This window comes from Chenopodium album, chromosome 27 (assembly GCF_948465745.1).
Source record: "Chenopodium album chromosome 27, dcCheAlbu1.1, whole genome shotgun sequence".
Lineage (NCBI taxonomy): Eukaryota > Viridiplantae > Streptophyta > Magnoliopsida > Caryophyllales > Amaranthaceae > Chenopodium > Chenopodium album.
This window is the reverse complement of record NC_137860.1, coordinates 12,750,506-12,775,869: the sequence shown is the minus strand read 5'-3', so window position 1 is coordinate 12,775,869 and position 25,364 is coordinate 12,750,506. Positions and strand designations below refer to the sequence as shown.

Genomic DNA, 25,364 nt, shown 5'->3' with positions numbered 1-25,364 from the left:
TATATATATATATATATATATATATATATATATATATATATATATATATATATATGATATATGGAGGAAGTAGGAAAAAAAAAAAAAAAAAAAAAAAAAGCAACCCTACATATATGGACAATAAACATCGCTAAAAGTTCCACTTTTTAGCTAGTTCTCATGTTACGTAAATATGTACTACATTTAAAGCCAAAGTTATATATATATAAAAGATAGGTATATAGGTTATTTAATTTAACTAGCCTTCTGGCCCGTGCAATGCACGGGTTATTCATATAAAATTGTATTGAGAGACAAGTGAGGAAATATCAGTAAGTCATTATAAGGTATAATATGTAATCGAAAACATGATTAAAGAAATTAAAATTATGGAACTTTAATCAAAAAAGAGGCTTAAATAAAAGGTGGAAGGGCTAAAATTAAAGAGAGAATAGGAAAAGGTTGAATTAAAGGGAGAGATGAAGATTAAGAGATGAAGTGTGTATGAAAGATTTAGTATAAGTTTAATGAAAGAATTAAAAAAAATTTGCAATAAATAATTAATAGTGTAAGATGACATGTGGCACTATGGTTAGAGAAGTGTAATAGAATGGATGTGGACATGTGTCTTTCTTAATTTCTTGGTTATAGTTTTTAAATACTAATAATTATAGATTATTTTCTCTATGAACATGTGCTTTCGTATTAGGGTTTAATTAATCTTAATTTTGATAACTTTCAAATTATATCACAACACGAACATAAGAAAATTTGGGATAGCTCCAGTGGTTAGAGATTCCCTCCCGATGCAAGGAGGTCGAAGAATCGATTCTCGTCTCAACCTTTGTGTCTCTCTACACACCAAAAAAATAACACGAGCCATAATCAAGACTACTAACTACAATATGACAACCATGCATAAGTTTTGATGACATGTAGCACACAGTTGCAGTGAGAATCACAGCTTTAAAATAGGCATTTCAAGCGACAACCAAACTTGTGCTACCTTAGCCATTAGCCCATTCCCCCACCACCCCCACCCCCCCCCCCCCCCCCAAAAAAAAAAAAATAAATAAATAAATAAATAACTTACAAGTTACAATCAGCAACAATGTACAACAAAGGACAAGATTCACAAGATGGTGCAGGTACGCCGCATAAAAAATAGTGAACTGTGTAGTTACATATAAACTACATACATAGATGCAACTGAAATTTCAATATATCACTCGGTAGTACAAAACTATTGACAGAGATCTCGCATGATCCAAAAAAGACACAGCGATATTGCTGCAATTCTTCTGGACTCAAAAGCACATTTTTCTTTTCAACGGTAAGTATTGATATGAATCATATGATACATGTTAAGATGAGAAAAAGAATCCAGGAACTAATGGCACACAAAATTTACACAGTAGGAATAGAATGAATGATCAGGACGAACAGTTTCATGCAAAACCTTTATATCTCAAGGTCATCCAACGAAAGTTCGCTTGAAAGCAGCTTCAATTTCTGCACAAAAGAACGTAAGTGATAAGTTGAATTGACAAATAGACAAGCTGATGCACCACGAGGAACAAAGAAGTGCTAACTGCTAAGTTGAATTGACAAATAGACAAGCTGATGCACCACGAGGAACAAAGAAGTGCTAACCCATCAAGTACCAGACTTGAGAAATTAAAATAATATAAAAAAAAGGAAAAATTCACATTTACTACCAGCGAAAGCACATAATTATAATTTCACTACCATTTAACGGAATCCGTTAAGATTCCGTTAAGTTTATTCCAAAAAAAAAATTAAAAAAAATTAAAAAAAAAATAAAACAAAGTAACCTAGCCAGACAACCACCCCCTCCACCTTGATTGCCGCCCCCTCCCCCTCCCCCCTGCCGGCGGCCAGCGGCCAAAGCTTCGGCCATCGTCAGCGCGGCAGTGCGAACCCACCCCCTTCCTTTCCCCCACCCTACGCAGCCAATCTCCACCGGAAACCACCTTTTCCTTTGCCCCGATCCCCACCGAAACCACCTTTTTTCCCCTCTCTCCACCAGAATCGGCCCTTTCCCTGTAATTGCTCCACCAAAATCGACCCCCCTCCCCTTCCCTTACCCGTTTTGGCCATCCCAAACCCTAAACCACCACCACAAGCGAAACCCTAATATTCGTTTAGGGTGGTTTGGGGCTAGTGGTTTAGGATTTGGGATGGCCGAAAGGGAAGGGGGAGGGGTCGATTTCGGTGTGGGGAATAGGGAAGGGGGCGATTTCTGGTGGGGGAAAGGGAAAGGGGTGGTTCACGGTACGGGGTGGTTCACGGTACGGGGTGGAGGTCGGAGCAGCAACAACGGGAAAAGGGAGGGGGATTATCCGCTTAGGTGGTGGAAAGGGAGGGAGTGGGGTCGCACCGACAGGGGGGATGTGGTGGGGTCGCGTCGGCGCCGCGGGGGGTGGCAGTTGAGGCCTTGATGGGACGGGTGGCAATGAAGTGGAGGGGTGGCTGCAAGGTGGCTACACCCAACTAGCCGTTGTTGTGGGCCCCTCAAACAGCAACAGTAACGGGGTTAGTCACTGGTAGTTATTTCTACAGTTGGGGAATTATGGTGGTAGTAATATAAAATATGTTTTTAGACAGGTAGTAAATCTGATACGTGGTGCTTTTGCTGGTAGTAAATGTGAATTTTTCCTAAAAAAAATAACAATTAAAAATGAAGCCATGAGTTCTGACCGTGATAAATTGTGGAGGATCATCAACACTAGAGGAGCCCAAAATGACTTCCCTGTTCAACTTTGTCGTAAGCTTGTGGCAAGCTCGCAGCTGTAAGAACCACAGATTTTCAGCTACAAGTCAAAACCACTAAAAGAATTGCAATAGCATAAATGCAACAAACTTCACTTACCTCCGACCTAGTAGCACCACCCACAATAAATACAAAGATACGCCTGCCCATCTTCTTAAAATCACTAGAAGCATGTCTGAGAATTGAATCACTAAACACAAAAAGAAAATCAAATTTAAATTATAAATTTCAAAAGAACACAACACTCGAGAGTACAAGAAATATATGAATTTAGCCACCCTTAATTTGCAATAGTCAGCCACATAATAGGTAATTGGAAGAGAGTTAACATACACTAATTTTGGATAGAGTAATATGGAGGGAAAGGGAGAGGAGATAGTGAGGGATTCACCTTTCCCAGGTTTATTCTGAATCAGGGAAGTATTAAGCTATCCATATTATTTCCCTATTATTAAATCAAATGAATCAAACACTTCCACTGTTGGAAGCATTCTAAAGGTAAATGAAAGCTCACTCTTCCCTACCCTCACCTCACTTTCTTCTCTCTCTTCTTCCCTCCCCTCCATGTCCTTCTACAGTAGCTATCCAAACATGACAAAAGTAAACAGGGAATGGAAATGTATATGAGCATATAAGGAAATAACGAACAACTGCATTTAATAGTCTGACCTCTAGCAGAGACTAGAATAGCCAGACAACCATTAGAGTATTTGACTTGTTAAATAAAACATTAATACTCCATTGCCCAAAAGCATGAAAAAATATTAACAAGTGGCCAACTACAGTAATCTACTATTCAATAGAAAATACCAAGTGTTACCTCGAATAACCATCATCAGAATTACGAGGTCGAGAAGCCCATGTTGGGGTACGTCTCGACCTCATGGAGTGTGCAACTGGGGTCTCAGTATATTGTATTGCAGCAGGATGTGTAGCACCATGAAATGTAGGACTTGGGTCATTCATACATGGGTACTCATTCTTAGGAAGCTCATCTTTACTGAGTTTTTCAACAAGTTCCTGAAAAGAATTATTGGGTCAATCTCCCTTACAGTAATCAGAATTTTATACACATTTTATAGGTAAAATAAGTAAATTGCCACAATGATACAAACATTCAATAACAAAAAACACCATGACATGTGATCTAAGGTAACAATGTACCTTGAATAAGATGACAAGTGCCCCCACAAAGTCAAGAAACTGCAAGGAACCAGCCCAGGCCTGAGGTCCGTTTCACTTATGCTAGAAGGCCCAAGAAATAAGCTAGTGCACAATGAACTTGGTGAGCTGGAGGTTGTTAGAAATCAGTTTTGGGGGGAAAGGGTTAAGAAGTAATTTTGGAATAAAATTAGTTATGGAGTTTGTTATTTTATTCTCTTTTGCTGGCAGCTTCTAGAGCCTGTTAGCTAGTTCAATTTTCAGTATTAATAGGAGAAATGGTGAGGGGGAATGTATGCAAAAATTAATCAAGTAAAGTTGTTGGGAGAGTTCCTTCCTCTCGAAAGAAGGCCTGTATTGTGATCTCTCTGATTTAGCAATACAAATCTATCCTTGCTACTATTGCCTCTCTGTTTTCTTAGCTCTGAATTCTCTATTCTGAACTAATTCCCAGCAAATTTGGTATCAGAGCGGTGACGATCTGAGCCGGAGACGACAATGGCACGCCTCACAAATGCGCAACGAATGGATTTGATGGAGCAGGAGCTTGCTGGGATTCCGGCAATGGTGGCTCAGGAGGTAACTGCTGCTCTTGCAGCCGTCAAAACTGACCTCAATGCGATCCGTTCTGAGGTTCGTTCGGCCATGGTGACTAGACTAGAAACTGGTGAACCCAACGGTGGTCCCGAAGATAATCCATTCTCCTCGCAACACCACCTTGGTGAGGGTGACGGTGGTTTTCAAGGCGGGCAATCAAACTGGAAGTTGAGGAAGCTCGATTTACCCTTGTTTGATGGAACTAACCCGGATGGTTGGATTCTTAGAGTCGAGCGCTTCTTCCATTTCTATCGATTAAGTGAAGAAGATAAGCTAGAGGCGGCCGTCGTTGCGCTTGAGGGCGACGCCTTACTCTGGTATCAATGGGAGCATAGGCGCCACTCTTTGCTTTCATGGGATGCGCTGAAGAAATTGCTTCTCCGGCGTTTCAGGACCACCGCCACTGGCACTCTGCATGAACAGTGGCTGGCCCACGAACAGACCGGCACGGTGGCCGATTATAGGCGGCGTTTCATTGAGCTGTTAGCTCCGATTGAAAATGTACCAGAAGAGATTGCGAAGGGCCAGTATATTAAGGGGTTGAAGGAAGAAATTCGGGTCGAGGTCCGGATCCGGTCACTCTGGATCAGGCCATGGACTTATCCATGCGGGTCGAAGAAAAAATCCGGGTCGGCCCACGAACCAAGCCATCTGGTAATCTGCCCACGTGGCGACCCCCTTTCCCAAACCTGCGAACTCACCCAAATCATTTTTCCCAAAATACCACAACCCTAAACACAAACCCGAACCACCAATCTACCACCACCCAACCCATCCCTAACCGAAACACCTCCAACCACAAAATTCCCGGCGATATAAGGCGGCTATCGGAGAAGGAGCTTCAGCATAAGAGGGAGCAAGGGTTGTGTTTCCGTTGTGATGAGAAGTGGACAATTAACCACCGTTGCCAGCGCCGCGGCCTGAGCGTGCTGCTAACGGTGGGCGATGATGAGGAGGGAGACGCTGGTGAATTGTCCTTGGTGGAATCGAACCCGGGTGACTTAGCCATTTCTTACCCAGACCTGAATTCTACCCCGGAAGTTTCCCTAAGCTCTGTAATGTGTTTAACAAGCCCGAAGACTATGCGCTTGGCTGGGACGGTCAACGGAGAGTCGGTGGTGGTGATGATAGACCCTGGTGCAACCCATAACTTTATTTCCACCGTGGCTGCCAGAGATTGGAGATTCAACCTTCGGATTCTAGGCGTTTTGGGGTAACCCTTGGCACGGGAGAAGCGGTGCAAGGGGAGGGCGTGTGTAAGTGCGTGGTGTTGGACCTCCAGGGAGTTACAATAGTGGAGGATTTTCTCATACTTCCTCTGGGTAGCTCCGACATAATACTTGGTATACAGTAGCCGGAGAAGTTGGGAACAATCACCACCAACTGGAAAACGCAGACCATTAAATTCCAGCTGGGAGGAGACACGGTGACCTTGACTGGAGATCCTCATTTGGGTCGATGTGGAATTTCCCTTAAGGCCATGTTTAAGAATTTGCTGAAGGAAGGGCAGGGGTTTTTGTTGGAGTTGAACCACCTAGAGACAGTGGAGAAGAAGAGCCTGTAGTACCAGCTGCCTTTCAACCTCTAATTCAGGAATTTCAGCATGTGTTTCATTTGCCCAGTGGCCTGCCCCCCCACCGCCACATTGAGCACTCCATTGTGTTACGCAACGGCACTGAGGCCCTACCGCTACCCACAATCACAGAAGACTGAGATTGAGAGGCTGGTTGCTGACATGCTCAGTGCAGGGATTATTCGGTCTTCAACAAGTGCTTATTCGAGTCCGGTTTTGCCTGTTAAAAAGAAAGACGGTTCTTGGCGATTCTGTGTGGATTATAGGGAACTTAATAAGGAGACTATTCCGGACAAGTTTCCAATTCCCATTATTGATGAGTTACTTGATGAGTTGGGAGGTTCGGCGGTCTTCACTAAACTTGACTTACCATCAGATTCGGGTGTGCCCTGCCGATGTCCATAAAACGGCCTTTCGAACCCATGATGGCCACTACGAATTTCTCGTAATGCCGTTTGGCCTCACCAATGCACCAGCCACCTTTCAGTCTCTTATGAATGAAATCTTCAAGCCGTTCCTGCGCAAATTCGTTTTGGTGTTCTTCGATGATATATTAGTATATAGCCCCTGTGCCGAGTCTCATTTGGTGCACTTGAGACGGGTCTTGCACACTCTGGCATAGCATCAGCTATACGCAAATTTCAAGAAATGTGAGGTGGGCAAGGCAAGGGTTGCTTACTTGGGTCACATTATCTCGGCGGCAGGGGTAGAAGTTGATTCATCCAAGGTGCAGGCAATGTTAGATTGGCCTCCCCCTACAAACTTGAAGCAACTCAGAGGGTTTCTCGGTCTCACAGGGTATTATCGCAAATTTATTCAGGGCTATGCTCAAATTGCTCAACCGTTGAATGATCAGTTGCGCAAGGATAATTTTGGCTGGACCGAGGAGGCGACCACAGCCTTCAATTCTCTCAAATCTGCCATGATCAGCGCTCCTATCTTGGCTGCCCCTAATTTTTCCTTGCCTTTTGTGGTGGAGACCGATGCTTCGGGGCATGGTCTAGGGGCGGTTCTCTTGCAAGCAGACCATCCAATCGCTTATTTCAGCAGGATTTTGGGTGTTAGAAGTCGTGAAAAACCCATTTACGAAAAGGAATTAATGGCGATAGTGTTTGCCGTTGAAAAATGGCGGCATTACTTGCTAGGGCGCCATTTTATTGTTCGTTCAGATGAGCGAAGCCTTAAATACCTCTTGGAGCAACGGGAGGTGGGTCAGTCTTATCAGAAGTGGATTAGCAAGCTTATGGGCTATACGTTTGATATACACTACAAACCTGGCCCTACAAACAAAGTGGCAGATTGAGTGCTCTTCTCTGGTCACTTCTTGTAGCCTCCGTTGGGACTATGTGCATTCATTTATTGAGAAGGATGGTGCCTTGCAACGTTTGATTTCTCAATTGAAAAATGGGGAGTACACTCCCAAGTGGTTCACCTTGGATAACGGTGTGTTGAAATATAAGGGGAGGATTGTGGGGATAACAGTGAGCTGACACTCAAGTTGCTCAAGGAGTATCACGATTCTGTGGTAGGTGGGCATGCTGGGGATCTCAAGACGTACCACCGTTTAGCTGGAGAGTAGTTCTGGTTGGGCATGCGAAAAGATGTGACAAAGTATGTGCAGCAATGTCACATTTGCCAGCAAAGTAAGCATTCCACTTTGTCTCCCCTGGGTCTCCTTCAGCCCTTACCAATTCCCGAGAGGGTATGGGAGGATATATCCATGGATTTCGTAGAGGGTTTGCCTAAATCCATGGGTTGGGACACTATTCTTGTGGTGGTGGATCGCCTCACAAAGTATGGGCACTTTATTCCTTTGAAGCACCCCTTTACAACTCAGAGTGTGGCTCACAGCTTTTTGACTGAGGTGGTTAGGCTACATGGCATACCTGGTTCTATCGTCTCAGAGAGGGACAAGGTCTTTCTTAGTATTTTTTGGTCGGAGTTGTTTAAGCTACAAGGCACTCAGCTCATGCGCAGCACGGCTTATCACCCACAATGGTCAGTCAGAGGTCGTGAATAAAGGAATTGAATCCTACTTGCGGTGCTTTGTGAATGGGAAACCCCATACTTGGGCTCGTTGGCTGCCGTGGGCTGAATATTGGTACAACACTTCTTTCCATACCGCCACCAATTACACACCATTTAAGGCTCTTTATGGCAGAGAACCCCCGCACCTAATCAGATTTGCAGCTGGCGGAAGAGCAGCTACAGGAGAGGGATGCTATCTTGGATGACCTGAAATTTCATTTGGTGCAGGCTCAGGTGTATATGCAGCAGTATGAAAATAAAAGCAGGCGTGACGGGGCTTTTGAGGTGGGAGATCCGGTGTACCTCAAGCTCCAACCTTACAGACAACGCTCATTGGTGAGGAGGACTAATGACAAACTCTCCCCTCGCTTTTATGGCCCTTACCAGGTTCTTCAGAAAATTGGCAAGGTTGCTTACAAATTGCAGCTTCCACCAGGCACCAAAATCCATCCTGTCTTCCATATCTCGCAACTGAAGAAGGCTGTTGGGGCAGGGCATCGTCCATCCTCACTTCCAGCACAGTTATCAGCAGAGATGGTGCTTGAAGTTGAACCTGAAGCAGTACTTGGGGTGCGAAGTTCTCAGTCCACCGGGGAGGTCATGATTCAATGGAAAGGATTGCAGGACTTTGAAGCTACATGGGAGCACTTTGATGAGGTTCACTTGAGGTTTCCTAGTTTCCACCTTAAGGACAAGGTGCAACTTTGGGTGGGGGGTATTGCAAGAAACCAGCCGGTCCGTTTCACTTATGCTAGAAGGCCCAAGAAATAAGCTAGTGCAGAATGAACTTGGTGAGCTGGAGGTTGTTAGAAATCAGTTTTGGGGGGAAAGGGTTAAGAAGTAATTTTGGAATAAAATTAGTTATGGAGTTTGTTATTTTATTCTCTTTTGCTGGCAGCTTCTAGAGCCTGTTAGCTAGTTCAATTTTCATTATTAATAGGAGAAATGGTGAGGGGGAATGTATGCAAAAATTAATCAAGTAAAGTTGTTGGGAGAGTTCCTTCCTCTCGAAAAAAGGCCTGTATTGTGATCTCTCTGATTTAGCAATACAAATCTATCCTTGCTACTATTGCCTCTCTGTTTTCTTAGCTCTGAATTCTCTGTTCTGAACTAATTCCCAGCGTAAACCCAAAAAAAAAAGGATTTCTTTACATTATAACCCTCTAACTTTTCGTTTTCTACGATGTGCTCCCCCTTTTTGAGAAATCTACACTGTAACCCCAAAATACATTTAGCTTCTATACGGTAACCTTTTGCCGTTATCTTGGCAATTATCTTGCCGTTAACAAATTCCGTTAGTGGAGCATACTCACCACTTAATAATATTTTTTTATCGATTTGCGTGTTGAAAATGGTTCCGTTAAAGGTTTTGGAGGCTATTTTGTTCCTAAAGGGTCCAAATTGAGCTCAGATTTCACAAAAAAATGACGCAAATGTCTTGTTTTGCGTGGTAACCACGCAAATCGAGACATTTCTTAATATGCAAAACGAGCCATTTGCGTCATTTTTTTGTCAAATCTGAGCTCAATTTGGACCCTTTAGATCCAAAATAGCCCCCAAAACCATTAACGGAACCATTTCCAACACGCAAATCGATAAAAACAAATTATTAAGTGGTGAGTGGGCTCCACTAACAGAATTTGTTAACGGCAAGGTTACCATATAGAAACTAAATGTATTTTGAGGTTACAGTGTAGATTTCTCAAAAAGGGGGGACACATCATAGAAAATGTAAAGTTAGAGGGTTATAATGTAGAAAAACCCAAAAAAAGGGGGGGGGGGGTAATACGGAACAAGCTAACTAAATAAATCAGAACAAAAATCCTTTCTCCTAGTTTCAAACGAGATCGTAAGCAATCCTCAATGTTCAATCTCAACGATTTCATAAGCAAATCACCAAAGTCATGAATTAACCAAGCAGTCTTTCTTCTACATGGCACATTATGCATACCTCAACCATCGGATAAAATCGAGATAACTGCCATGTTGTTTCTTCTCCAACACGTTCTTTTCTAAATCCATGTTTTTTCTAATTACAAAAGAAAAAATTATGTGAGGGGAAGAAGATGCAGTAAATACAAGACATAGTAAGAACAAAGTTGTTTTTTTGTTAATGGCACACCTTATTATCAAACTTTAACGCAAAAGCTCCTATAGAGCTTTTCTTTGTTTCAGGAAGTGTGCCAAGCAGTTTCATGTTATTAACTGCATTTGTATCATCTGATAATAACCCTGCTAGCTGAATAAATCAAGAACCAAGTTAACTAAAACTACAAGTAAAAACCTAAATTTAAAAATGTAGAAGACTAGAAACAGTGAAAACATTTTTGCACCAACATGATAAAAACTTAACCTACTTCCCCTTATTTTCCCCCTCTTTTCTCACTTGTCAGGCAAGTAGCACACGTAAACCCCTCTATCCAGGAAAAATAAAGAGCAAAATTGTGACAATGGATCCTCTCATGACAAATAAGAGATGAAATTGCCGTAGAGATTTATGAATATTAAACACCTGCAAGTGTATTGCAAGTCATATAAACTTAAACCCACCCTTCATCTACCCCTAAACAGACACACAGGAAGAGAAAACTTTATGCAAAATTGCTAAACACTATCACACAAAGTGTTACTTCCATTGAAACAACGTGTTACTTTCACTGAAACAACTTTCAGAAAGAAAATTTAGCATACATTCAATTGTGGAGAAAAAATAGAGGCAATGGTGTAAAAAATCCTCCAAAAAAAGTTCACATTTTCTCATTTTTCGTAATTAATGATAGGATTAAATACCAAGAAGTTTTAGAATTTTCAACTGAAGGTAAATGCTTTCCAGAACACTTACCCACTACTTTACATAGGAACCCAACTCATATTCTACCATGACCATCAAACAAAGTTTATGGGGGGAAAGCCACATCAAACCACTGGGGTGAAAAATGTCACACAGGAAATGGCATGGCTAGGGAGAGAGGTGAACCGTGAACATGCTTGGACAGCAGTGACAGTGGAGGGTGTGTGACTATAGGAAAAGGGGAATTTTAAAATATCTTCCAGAAATTTTATTGCTTTTGAATATTTTCACTCTTTAAGAAAACACTTGGAAATTGAAAAGAGGAAACTAAAGAATATGAAAGACAAATTTTTTACTAACACACCCTTACAAACTTTCCAGCTCCATCACAAACACTTAACAGCATAAATTCTGAACCCTCAATTGGACTAGACTGTGACTGGAAGAAGAGGGAACTCAAACTTATTCTAAGGCTTTCTATAGCTATAAATATTTATGTTCTTTGAAAGCACTTGGAAAGTAGTAACAGGAAAGTAAAAGAAAACGAACAACAGAGAGATAGTATAATTTAACAGAACACACCCACTAATTTTTTTCAGCAGTAATACAAACACTTACCTGCATCAACTGTGAACCTTTGTCACCCTCAAACTTCTCGGGGTAAATAGCCGCATAAACCATCAATAATCGCAACTTATTTTCACGGCTCAAATCCTGTCAAAGGGGCTTCTACATTGTCAGTTAAGTATTATAAACTTCATTTTCGGAAGAAAAAAAAAAAAAAAAAAAGGTTGCATAATTCAGACCACAAAGTCCCTACCGTATGCATGCTTAAAAATTTGATAACTTCTTTAGTTCCAGCATCACCAAAGACAAGATCCTGTTCCAGTTCACCAACCTCCCTAAGTTTTTGCTCTCTTATGATACGGTTTATTTTATCAGCAATCTGTAGGACCAAATTGAGTTATCATGAGCACCATGGAAAAAAATATTACAATTATCTCCATTCTCTATCTATTACAACATATGGTTGGGTGAAAAAAAAAATAAAAAAAATAAATAAATAAAATAAAAAAGAGGATGGGGATGGACCCCTGAACCATGGGATTATGTAAACGAGACAGAGACCATTGGACCAATGGCAAGAAAGTCATTTTGGGTGTCAAAATTGAAATGAAAGATGAAACTTCCAAAAGAGATAAATGTTGCGACAGAAAAAGAACAAAGGAACTATAATGAAAATTTTTAACAATGTTATGACTTGACAATGTACATTAATTTCAGTTTTGCATCAATTTCCATACCAAAGCAGTTTTCATATAGTGTAATGGTTTAAACTAAGATACATTGTCAGACGTACCAGATTATGCGACAACTAATGATTTTCTGAATTTAGAGAGGAATATTTAAAAAATGATAAAAGATTTCTACTACCATAGATCTAATTCTATATGAAAGAATAAAGTTTGCATCGCCATGCTAAAAGAGCCTATCAAAGAGTAAATAGATCTTATTATAGCCCCATCTCCAACCTATCCTTGATGAATAAAAACGTATTCCCTCCGTCCGCAAATAATAATCTCGTTTCACCCAAAACTCTTGCCCCTAAATAAAAGTTCCATTTCAGCTTTATCTATTCCTTTTTTATTCACTTATAATCAACCAAACAAAATGAACAATTTCAAGGCAATTGCTCATGAAACGGATACCAGCTCCAAAACAACAATAATAAAGGTGATCATGAAAGCAGCCACAAAAAGCTTGGTGCTTGCTCATCTGGAAACTAACCTCAACATGCAGAGAAAGCTTGTCAATTTGTTCACTATATTGGGGCAAAGCTTGAACCATCCTTTGCAACTCACGTGTTGACAATTCACCACTTTCTCTGAAATATGATTCAATCTCAAGGGTAAGATACACATTGAAAAAAAAAATAATAAAAAAATAATAAGAAGAACAATAATAAAATAAAAAATAATAAAAATTCTTAGTAAAAGGCTGAAAGCAAATCAATGATTACCTAAACACCCAAATGCAGCTTTGCCCAACCCCAAAGTAGTTAAAATTAGATGTAAGCTTAAATGCAAATAATATGAGCCGACAGATAAAACAATGTTCAAGGTCAAATCAATATCTATCTTTAACCCCTCACTTCCCTATCATCATGGTGTAAGAACTTCATAGCCTAGCCGTATCCAAAGAGATAAAATACAATAGTCAATGGCACAACTGTGAAATTTCAATTATAAAGCCTTAAAAATAAACAACAAAGATTCAAAAACATAAATATTTTTTACTACACAAGCTTAAAATTGTGGCTTTTGTACTAGAGGTGATCAATGGGCAGGCAGGCCAAGGTTAAAAAAAAAATAAATATTGCCCATTTATCGGGTCGGGCCGGAAAATGTGTGCCCAAACCCGTCCAAACTAGGCGGGCCATGCGGGCTTTTCGAGCCAATTTCAAGCCAGGCCAAAAAAAAGCAACTAAAATCGCATAAAATTGATTTCCCAATCCCGCCCAAAATTTTTAAAAAATTGGGCCAGAAAAAGTTGTCCAACGCCCGCCCAAAATCGGGCCGGGCTCAACTTAATCACCTCTAATTTTGTCCACTTTCAATTAAAACTTTTTTTGGATCATAGGAAATGGAGAGAAATGAAGGGAAAGGAAAGGGAGGGTAGCAGTTTTCCTTGTTTGCATAAGGTGGGAAAAAGAAGGGTAGGGAAAGGGAAGAATTTATTTAAACACCATCTTCACAAAATTGAAGAGAATTGGAAGGAAAACGAACTCCACCCTCCCATTCTCTTTCGTTCCCATCCCCTTCCTTTCCTTTCAATCTTGCTACCCAAACAGAGTGTGTCAAAATGCCAAAAGTTGCACCTTATTTCCAAAATTTGAAGATCAGAATCAAATTACAGATCATAAACCATTCAACTAAACTACAATCACAAACAGTACAGTCCTATGTATCCACATGAACAATCATTCTCCCATCCCTCAAAAGAAGCATGTTTCCACCCACTATAAGAGACTTTTCACTTGAAAGCTAGCATAAATATCTCACAAAATAACAGCTGAGGAAGGCAGTTGATTCTTTTGATTATTTTGACTCACTGGCATAAGATCAACAGCTAACCTTGAACTATGATGGATTTGTGCAGCTTTGTTCTTTGATACAAAGCTGGTCATTTTCTCGTGTAGTCGTTCGCTAGCCTAACACCACAGATTGAGATCAAAATATATTCACACGTCTTAATTGAACAACAAATTAAGGATAAAACGCACATCAGCTATATGTAGATGTCGAAGCTCACACCAGATAGGATCATGCTCCTCCAAAAGGACCTCCTTTTTCTCTGGAGGCCCTCCAGTTTTGCTTGGAACCTGAACAGTTTACTCTTTAGATATATAAATATGAAAAATATGACGTAGAAGAAAAAATGTAGAATTAAAACACAGGGGACTATGAACATTTGATACCTACAACACACCTCATAAACATACTTATTCCCTTCCAAAAACAGAAGATCATGGCACATGGCATCATAAGTCCACTCATGTATGACAGGAGCAATCTAAAAAATAGAGTGGCAAATATAATCAACAGGTAAAGGGTAACAATTATTGGATTCAGCATATAATCAAGCAATAAACTTATATACCTGATCAACAGATCGATCTAGAACAAGCAACTCACAAGTTTCTGTCTGGGGAAAGTTAGCAATGCTTGTCTTATATTTTGTCAGATGATTCCAGATTCCAGCAGCTAGCTTTGTAGGGACTAAATCACGATAGGTGGTCATTGTGTTGGTATCAAGAGATTTGGCAGCACGGTAGCGAACAAAAGGAAGCTCCTAAAGGCAACACAAAGTGAGCTAAAAACCTTATAGCATATCCTAAATCATTGGTTGGATGATATATATACCCTCATAGAAGCAAATGCTGTAGCAGCTCGGGCAGCCATTATACTTAAACATGCGTCAGCTTTACGGTGATTCTCATCATTTCCAAAGAGCTCCTCCATAGCCATTCCATTATCAGTGACAAAACCCTAGCATTTTTACAAACTATAATTATGCTTCATTAATTACATAAAAGAGACAAAAATAGGGGACAACATCCATAAATAGAATAAAAGTCAAAACAAATAAGAGCTAGTGTGTTCGAAAACAACAGTATAAGAATTTTGAACCTATGTTGCTATAAGCTACCTATCAGACACATAGCCACAAGAATACAAATAAATTCTTTGCTCTTCCGGATAACTGTAACTTAGCCTCAACAAATCTCTTACATGGGGACATAATATTAAGTTCAACTAAAATAACTATGAGTTCAAATAATAATCAATAATAATTTAGCTTTGTTTTCTTCACCTAATTCATATAATATTCAGTTAAAAATATTAATAAGTACAATCAGTAACAATAAGTTCAGTTTAGTAACCTTTAAGAACATATACAATAGAGAATCGTAACAATCGAAGTAATCATAAACAAGATTCTACTATGAATCAAAAAGGGATTTCAAAACTGAATCGTAAAATCAATCAAACATGCATAATCAAGATGTCATACTCATATTTCATAGAATGCGATTTTATTTTAATTTTAAAGCCTAATATTGGATAGAAATAGTTGTGAAGCCAATATATAAATATAGGCATGTGTTAACCTTATAAGGTTTGCGCTAGGTTAAAGAAATATGAAAAAATTGGTAGAAAAGTAAATCTAATCATAACGCCATACATTAATTGTAAAATCATAAGATTCTAAGATTTGAATCGCAAATTTTATAACTATGCTAACAATCACCTAAGATAAGTAAAAATAATTTAAGTTGAGTACGTAAAATTTAAGTTCAATAAAACAAAATAAAAATAAAAAATTTAAATTCGGTACAAATAATTTTAGTTCAATAAAAAAAAAAAAATTAGAACAGGGCCTTAGTCACAACGATTCCAACGGATTTTAAAAAAGATAGATAGAATTATTTATCACATTTATCTCAAATTATTAGCAAGGAGAAAAATACTATGAAGTATTATATTGAAAACCATTTTGCTAGGCTACAAATAGGTGAACAAGAAGCCAAATAATCTTATAAGATGGCCCAATAAAAAGGGCTGCCTTGGCCGATGTAAAAAGAGTAAGATGGAGGGATAGAGAGAGATCAAATTTAATCAGAATTATCTGATTAATGCAAGTATCGGTTGCAAATATAGCAGAAACAAAAACAAGTGAAATAAGGATTCAACATTATTCACCTGTCTATCAAAAGCAAAATACTCCAGATTCATCTGCAGTTAATAACAAAAAGGCAATTATACATCTTTAAGGTAAATCAAGAACCAATAAAATCAATCCAATACCCGAAATTAAAAAGAGAACCTCACTCAATGCACCTATTCGAGGCAAAATTGTAGCATCCTTCTTGATAAGACCAACCAGTTCTCTAGTAATAGGTGAACTAAAGAAAACGAAAGCTCTGGTCCCAAAAAAAGAAGGAACAAAAAAGTAAATTAGATGGAAAAAAAAGGAACCTAAATCACATTATTTATGTTCAAGGTTCACAATAAAACAAAGAACAAAAAACAAAAGTGTTTATAAAGATGACATTGATAAAAGAATTGGAACTTACTTCTTGTATAAAGGCTTTTTCCCAGCCATATCAGACAAAAACATGATAACACTGAAAATTATCGGAAAAAAATAAATAAATAAATAAAGTAAAAAAAAAGGGGAAAAAGTTAAGAAAGTACATGCCACTCTATTATATAAATTGTTAACACACAATTTAATGAAAAGAACTGATAGCATTATGGAGAAAAAGTGGCAGAGAATGATATGAAAATATGCAAACTAACACCTAAGGGCTTGTTTGGCATCATTTTTTGTTTTCAGTTTTCTGTTTTTTTTTTTTTTTTAAACTAAAAACCAAAAACAGGAAACAAGAAAAAGGTGTTTCCACTTTTTTGTTGTCAGTTTTCAAAATTATCATGATTTTAATAAGCTTGAATAAGTTTTGATTCATTATGTGATATATAATATACTTTTAAAAAGTAAAAAACCAAAAAACTGAAAACCACATCAATGCCAAACGAAACCCTTTACCTTTTTTTTTTTTTTTTTTTTGTGAGATAAAACACATTTGCACCACATGTTTCAAAATTGTCACTGATATACACTTATTCCAAGTGTGCCACTATGATTAAAAACTAATTTCAAAAGCACCATTATTTTCGTAATACTGCATATTACTGTCTTTGCTTATCATTCCGTTCAAATTATTTTAGTAAGAGGCATTTCCGCATTTGTATGGGGAAAGGTTCTTTCTTACAATAAACATTAATAATATTTGAACTACATATACTATTTGTTTAAATTTAAATCCCTGAGTCCACAACTTAATATGAACACCTATTAATGCTATCTCCATCTTCACTTACAATGTTTTTGATCCATACCCAAGCTTAACATAATTATCTAAAAACAGCCAAAAAGTCAAAATATGTTGATCTTAGACTCCATTAACAAGAGAGAATACTACAGAAACATATATCAGTTCCAAACTGTGAAGAGAAAGCACTTTTGCATGTTATCCAATAAACATATAGCAAAACAGCTTGTCTCAAGCATACATCTAGATTCCTGACCTCTTTTTTAAAAGCAAGAAACAAAATATACAGCCTCAATAAAATGGGCCCAAGAAAAAGACAGAAAAGCGAAAACACATATCATGTGATGGTCCTGACTCCTGACTAAGCATCACCGCTGAAAAGCAAGGTGTATGGGACCTTATGCACGAACTAACCACCAAGACTGCACATTGAAGCCAAATATGGCATCATTGACATATACTTCTCACCTAAATTTTAATACTAACACATCCTGCATGGACTCTGGGCCTTTTTCTTTGTGATTCTCTTTGTACCCAAGTCCAGAGGAACAACATTTTCTTAGAATAGTTCAGTGTCCAGCTCTAGCTGGTTAATAATTTAAATTACTATGATTTTATAATGTGAAATATGACATTTAACCAAAGGAGTATGAGAATATTAAAATTTTACAGTTACATTGATGGCATGGCAAACATAAACTAAGGTTATGCTCACTAACGGCCACTGCAATAAGAAACTGGTCATGAACATATATGGAAAACAATAAAAAGGTGTAATAGACTAGCCAAGGGGTAGGGGTGCTATTGGTCTGACAATATTAATTAGTTAGAGTTAACTTGGAAGGGGGTCAGGGGGATTGTCATAGTTGAGAGCCTGGAGGAAGTCAGAAAATGCCTGCATATAGAGCCACTGAAGTTTATGATCAGTGAAGGTCACTGCAGTACGAAGCTAACCATAAACATATATAGAAATCAAAAAAGTAGAAAGATGTAATAGACTGTAATTGTAGCCAAGGGAGAGGGGTACATATTGGTGTGGGCAATATCAGTTGGTTATAAGTAGTTTGGAGGAAAAGTCAGTAAGTTTATCAGAGGTGAGACTGAGAGAGGGTAGTGAGCTGGAATATGCATATATAGAGAACCATAGAGCCGATAGAGAAAAACAAGCATTTTTCCCCAGTTCTCTTTTTCCTCATTTCTATATTCTGACTTTCCAGTATATTACAGAAGGGTAGAACATACACAATTCAAAAATTAGCAACATGACAGACAATAGTAATGAAAGAGCAGAAACATTACTTCTCCTTAGATGGCTGGATAAAATATATAGCATCCATTGTGGGTAATGGCTGCCTTCTTTTATATATGTCTTCCACCACTGTTCCGCCAAATAAAATAAATAATTAAATAATATGATTTTACAACAACAACAACAAAGCCTTAGTCCCAATGATTTGAGGTAGGCTAACATGAATCGTAATAAGAACAACAACAACAACAAAGCATTAGTCCCAAAATGATTTGAGGTAGGCTAACATGAATCATCATAAGGAACCATATAATATATAGAAATGGACATAACAAGATAATCAATTGAAAGAGTTTGAATTAAAAGATGAGTAAAGTGCGAAGAGAAAGAGCATCCAAGAAAAATTTAGGGAGTTTTAACAGTGAACCAAGAATAAATTTCAAGAAAGTTTTAAAGGAGTGGTTAGAACATTGGAGAAAAAAAAAAGATAAAGGTTTGAGATAACTTTAGCAAAGGAAATCAATACTGTTCATAAATCACTAGTGGGATAAAATAATAAAAATAATAATAAATACTAAGATAAAGTTTAAAAAGTATAAATATAATCATGACGTGATATTTCTCCCTCCACCCCACCCTATCCAACATCATATTTTACTCAATCCGCAAAGCACTCATGTCACTCTTAATCACCTTCTTCCAAGTTTTCTTAGGTCTTCCCCTACCTCTTGCGATCCCAACATTTTGTCATTCTTCAAGCCTCCTTACCGGAGCATCACTTGGTCTCCTTACATGGCCAAACCATCTTAAGCAATTCTCCCTCATCTTGTATTCAATCGACGTAACCTCTACTTTCTTCCCAATCACCTCATTCCTTAACCAATCCTTTCTTGTATGGCCACACATCCATCGCAACGTGGCAAGTTTTCCGTCAAACAAACTTTAAATAGACAATTCCCAGGTGTATTATTTGGCATCCCCTTTAAAGGATTAATTATTTGTACATTATTTTGACGCAAAGTTAAAGCTCATTTTAGTTTTCGAGTTGAAATGAAGCTTTAATGTTTCAAACTCAATTAAAGTGGTATCCATAAGGCCCCTAGTAAGCATAGCAATAACCTACAGCAATATAACAAATTCATCATCTCTGGAAATCTACTATGGATGGCTCTTCTTCCATCCCTCTTTATTTCTTTGTATCCGTTTAGGTCCCTTCTTTTGTTCTTTTCACCCGCACTTATTCTATTTTTTGTCACGTCTCTTTTACTATCAATCTCCATATACATTATCTAACAACTTAGCCAAGAACAAGGTTTTTCCATTATGGGTAATCAAACGAAATTGGAAAACCAACTTACATCATGAATTATTTGATTCATATCATATAAATCATCCGTTCTCTTTTACTTGCAGCATTTTGACCTTCATGTTTGCCAACGCATTACTCAAACTCTTTATATCCCTAATAATAGATATTTAAAATTATATAAAAATTTGATATTATGAAAATATATATCTACAAGAATCTAACAAGATCCACATGAATATATGTAACCTAACATATAATGCAACAAAAAAGATCAGCACAAGAACGTGATAATTGCAAACTTCAAAATGTAGCAATCAAAAGAAAAAAGAGGTAGCTTTTTCACACTTCAAGAGCACACTATGAAATTTATTATATCTAGAGGGTCCACCACCATGTCGGACACGACACCCAACTCCGAATTTGAGTATCATAGTTTTCAGTTATCTACGTGCCATCATTACCATGGGAGCTTTAAAGGGCATAATTCTATTTTTTTTAAAAAAAAAACCTTTTTTTCCCTTTTCGATGTAATCTACTTCACTTTGCATGTGTGCACCACTTTTATTTGTGGAAAGTAATTTAACTTCTACAAACAAATTGATCACCATCTCAACTTTATTTAAACGCCTAGATCTTGCTAGGGGCAGCGCATTCCAAAAGGCAAACAAAAGCGCACACCACAGGCCACAACGCCTTGTCACTCATGCTTAAAAGCGAGAGAAAGTAGTTGAGTTAAAATTGTAAGGAATCATCCCTTTTTTTCCAATTAACCTTAACCAGTCTTTAGGAAGCTATTTGGAGCAAAAGATGAATTAATTGCATAAATTTACTTCATACTAACCCCTAATTGAAAAGCCTTAATTTAATAAAACCCTAATTCTAAAGATCTCTAGCTCATATATCTATAAAAATCCAACCATTTGTAGATCACAATGCATATTATTAATCTAATCAACACCCACCACTGTATCTCACTCACATAACCAGCCTCATTTTTTTCTTGAAGAATCTAGTGTTCACACTTTAAAGATACGAAATTTTGTGAGTGATTACCAACTATCGAGCTTTGAACTATAAATTTTATTTTTGAAAATCGACTACCGCTTAAGTGAGTAACAAATCTTTATTTGACTAGCACTAAAACAATTGCTTATATTTCCAATGATGGTGGGTGTTGAGTAAGATTTTTATAATTTTGATGGAGGATGTTGGAGTTACAAAGAGAAGGAAAAGTTGAAAAATTTTAAGGGGAATTAATTATGATAAGTGGAGATGTGAGACTTAACAACAACAACAAAGCCTCAATCCCAACATGATGATGTAGGGCCTACTTACAAAAATTATTAACAAATAACATCAATACAAGTATTTGAATCTCACAACAACTATCCATCAATACAAGGGCAAAGAAAAATCAAAGATTTTTATAGGGCACCCATCTCATTAATTAATCAAATATCATTACAAACATGTATAAGAAGTCATTTACATTTTAACCTTATAGAACAAAAACTATCATCTTAACATGAGTACATGACATCATCACCTTCTTAGGCACAATCTATGTTCATTGGACTCGACTGAAATCCCGCAGTGTCCGTGACTACAAGACACGACACGGACACGAAAATTCAAATTCGGCAATGTGCACTCGGACACTTCCGAATGAGGGGAAGGGGAGAAACAGAGCTGAAAGAAATCGCATAATTTTGCAATTTTTTTGGACTCCATTGAAAAATAGAAAGAAAAGGAAAGAGAAAGAGGAGAGAGAGAGAGAGAGAGAGAGAGAGAGAGGTGCTCTCAAATAAGGTATGGGTTGGGAAGTGGGTAATGGACAAGTGTCATTATATACATCATTACTTTTTGCTTTAAACCTTTTGACTACTCCAGTAACTTAACAAGTTGTTTTATTTTGTTCCTTTAATATTTACTCTTTATTTGTGTTACCCATTACTTAGAGTCGAAGAGTTTATTTTAGAGGAATTGAAGTAATAAGTGAAAATAATTAAAATAATTCTAATTTTAATAATTAGAAAATGATAAAAAATAAAAAATAAAAAAAAATAAAAATAATAATAATAATAATAATAATTTTTTAAATTTATAAGTTGTAATATAGATAAAAACATATGAAATTATAAAAACTATAACTTTTTTGCAACAAATGAAAGTGACGTGTCCCCGCACCCATGTCCTATATGGACAGAGTCCCCGTGTCCTAAAATTTTGGAAATTGATGAATCGGACACACCTGAGTCCATGTAACATAGGGCACAATACATTTTTGTTTAAAGTATAAACAGTTTCAACTAAGGTAAGCCACCCTTATACAAAATGACATTATAAACAAATGAAAGCACGATTTAGGATTGGGAATCCCATAAATGACAATTTTCGCTCCCAAGAATGCAAGTCTTGTTAATCATGTCAATTTTGTAAACATCATTTTCCTCCATTATAAGACAATCAGGCCTGACATCCTCCACATGATATAAATCCCTCAATTCTATGATGGATTAATGCTTAGCTTGAGTACCCCTAATTGAAACTGCCTTTTATCTACTCTAGTAACCTTGGCCATGGCTTCCAATGCCCCCAGCAAATTACCACTATCAGGCTAACTGAATGGCCCCTAGTGCACCCCAAACATAGTCCCTAACAATGAATTATGATGCAGCTTCGGTGTGCTAGCAAAAGGTAGGCATTCTCCATAAAATCTAGCTCTCATTTCCAAAATGGTCTTCAAAGATTGAAGACATGAAACCCCACTTCCCTAAACTATTCTATCAACAACATCCTTGATTACTCTCACTAAGAGCTATAAACAAGGCATAGAATTGAGGGCATACTTTATTACATGCCTTGCACAAGATTCCAGGGAGACTCGCAGGCGCTAGAGAATTCAAGGAACAATACTTTAAAAACCCTTGAATCAGCACAGCTACAAAATATTAAAAATAAAATTAAACAAAAGGTAGCAAGAAATTTAATGGGAACAGGATAGTAACAGCACTATGAATTAACTGTTGTAAGCACCTTGTTTTCTATTTCCATAAATTTACAAATAACATCATGGGCTTGGTTAGCTATGTAGGTCCGAAATTCAGAGGAATAAGTAGGTTTTATTTACTTACATGAGACTCCCGCTTCAGTGATGTCAGCCATTTTGCAAGCAAAGGACATTATCTTAACCGTTAATCTATCCATGATGAGAACCTAAATAAGGTACTTAGGTCAGACAGATATGAATTATGATCACATAAAACGCTAACCATAAGTCACCCAAATGATAAAGAAAGAGAGAAAAAAATATACAAAACAACAAACTAACAGAATTTTTGTGGAGACCATATATACTGCAGTCTCCTCGACTAAATGGAACACTTAATTTCCATTTCAGAATTTTTGAGCTATATCATCAAATAAAAAAGAGGAAAAGGAGACATCAACACCAAATGTAAATCAAATATACCTTCCAAGTTGACCGAGAGTCCCCCTTCTTTGTTGATCCAAGCATTTCATGAAGCAACCCTGATTCGAACATAACACAAAAATGGTAGGGAACAAGTTTGATGAATAACAGATAATAAAACCATGTCCATTTGAAATTGACCGTTTGCTCTTTCAGTTTATAAATTTGCATGATTGACTAGTCGATCATCTTTCTATTTCTATTTGAATGTGGTCTAAAATAAGATACAAGGAGGAAAAACTAAATAAATTAAATTAGTCACTGCTGTAACTGTAACTAGCACATATTAAATTGAATAGTAACTCAAAAGTCGGTACAAAATCTGTTAGTTGGTTCCCTTCATCAAAGACATCATAATCTAATTAACAACAGCAGGGTCGTTCCAACCTTTATGGAGTCTTTGTGCAGATAAAAATTAAACTAGTACAAATTTTTAACTCATCAATCATTGCTCATCCAAAATAAGCTTTTAATACTCCCTGCTTTTTTTTATTGAAATAAACTCACCATTTCTGTAAAAATGACATATAATTAACCATCCCACAAAATCTAACAATAATTTAGTATTTTAATACCAAATTTATCAGTGATTTTCTAAGTTCACAGACCCAGATGTAATTCGAAAAGTAGATTACAATTCAACATATTTACACTAGTTCATTAGATTGGCTTAAACCTTAAAATATCACAAATCATCAGCTTGGGTGTAACAATAGACAACAGACTTACGATCACGAGTGATTTGCCGAAAGTACTTATGATCGCCGGTATGTGAGCTATCTGAATCTGACATCGACATCCTAAAAAATAAAGGCAAATGTAAATCTATTATCAAATTAGGCTCAAAAAATAACATAACTTTCTTATCTAGCAACAAAATCACTCATTGTGAAGTATGAAATGACCCAGTTAATCAGCCTTAGAAACAAAATGGTGTAAATCAGGTGGCATTTTTGTTATCATTTGCATTGGGATGTACAATATATTCAGATAATATACTTTCATTTACATGAATAACAGAAAAGGCTTTACAAAGTTGGAGTTACGGCCGTTAGTAAACTCATTTGTTGATTGTCAAGGTAAAACAATTCTAGGTTCCTCGAACACATCTGTTTGAAGAGGGAGGATAAGGGGGCACCATATGAGGCGCTCTACAGCGACATCTGCGAGATCGTGATCTACTGTGTTTCTCGAACTAACATACCTATTTCTACTGATTGAAATTCAAATTCAAAACCAATTTCAACACTACCTTATACATAATCAAATGCTATTCAGGTTCCATACCAATGTCAATTAATTTTACACAAATGATTAACTACACAATTCAAATCAATACCAACTTCAACAGATTGAAATTCAAATTAAAAACCTTTTTCTTCATATTATACACTGGTATTGCTCTAATCGAATCAATACATACCTGGAAGATGAAATCAATGCCAATTCGACCTCAACGCCTAGCTTCGATTACCAATAGTTCAAAAATCCACTTGAGAAAACCCTCAAATTGACTATACTGACATTTAAAATTTCGCTTAACCCTTGATTGCAATATTGATGTTCGATTATTACAAAATGAAACCTCTTACGCGGCTTCAATGAAGAATAGAAAATTTAGAAGTCGCCTCAATTCAAACTTGGAGTGCGATTCAATGGGAAACTGAGAGCGAAAGAGCGTGGAGGAGGGGTAAAGCTTAACCCAGCAAATTGCTGGGGTTTGTTTTCCCGAGGATTTCTAAACCTCTGCCTACTTGATACCACTTTGGTCTCTACCAAGTGGGGACCAAGTGTACTTTTACCGACACTTTTGTATTTAGTGGTTTGGTTCTGGTTTTAACGTAGATGGTATACCAACAATAGCCAAGTTAAGCTTAGATGGTATTTTTATTTGATACCTACAAACTCTTAGATGGTATTACTATTGATACTATCTAACCTTTTCAATACCAACGAACCTATTTATATACTATTATCAACTGATGTTTACTTGTTTCTTGATTAATGACTTTTA

At 37.4% G+C, this 25,364-nt stretch overlaps 1 protein-coding gene across 7 annotated transcripts; it reads right to left on the bottom strand.

Annotated features, from left to right (window-relative positions):
- Positions 1-1,107: 1,107 nt before the first annotated feature.
- LOC145621596 (SNARE-interacting protein KEULE-like) lies at positions 1,108-25,067 on the bottom strand. 7 transcript variants are annotated; one of them, XM_081676319.1, is made up of 21 exons: positions 24,080-24,153; positions 23,351-23,409; positions 23,013-23,094; positions 18,620-18,698; positions 16,562-16,612; positions 16,312-16,408; positions 16,188-16,220; positions 14,847-14,972; positions 14,584-14,775; positions 14,413-14,496; positions 14,207-14,305; positions 14,058-14,134; positions 12,712-12,808; positions 11,744-11,869; positions 11,542-11,637; positions 10,255-10,371; positions 10,084-10,161; positions 3,594-3,793; positions 2,873-2,963; positions 2,701-2,790; positions 1,108-1,491 (listed from the first exon to the last, which is right to left on the bottom strand). In XM_081676319.1, the coding sequence occupies exons 1-21, from the start codon at positions 24,147-24,149 to the stop codon at positions 1,441-1,443; spliced, it is 1,995 nt and encodes a 664-aa protein (XP_081532445.1). In that variant the 5' UTR covers positions 24,150-24,153; the 3' UTR covers positions 1,108-1,440. The 7 variants fall into 7 exon arrangements, with proteins under 7 accessions (XP_081532445.1, XP_081532449.1, XP_081532447.1 ...); XM_081676323.1 differs by lacking the exons at positions 23,013-23,094; positions 23,351-23,409; positions 24,080-24,153 and adding exons at positions 19,928-20,031; positions 24,774-25,067; XM_081676321.1 differs by lacking the exons at positions 23,013-23,094; positions 23,351-23,409; positions 24,080-24,153 and adding exons at positions 19,928-20,031; positions 20,841-21,638.
- Between the last annotated feature and the right edge of the window lie 297 nt (positions 25,068-25,364).

Bases quoted from the DNA above. Each gene is read 5' to 3' on its own strand.
- LOC145621596 (XM_081676319.1), bottom strand. From the start codon at position 24,149: ATGTCGATGTCAGATTCAGATAGCTCACATACCGGCGATCATAAGTAC. The intron at 14,776-14,846 runs GTATATATATCA...TGTTGCCTTTAG, and splicing joins CAGCATTTGCTTCTATGAGG to GAGCTTCCTTTTGTTCGCTA. The intron at 2,964-3,593 runs GTAACACTTGGT...TTTTGTGTTTAG, and splicing joins TCTGATGATGGTTATTCGAG to TGATTCAATTCTCAGACATG.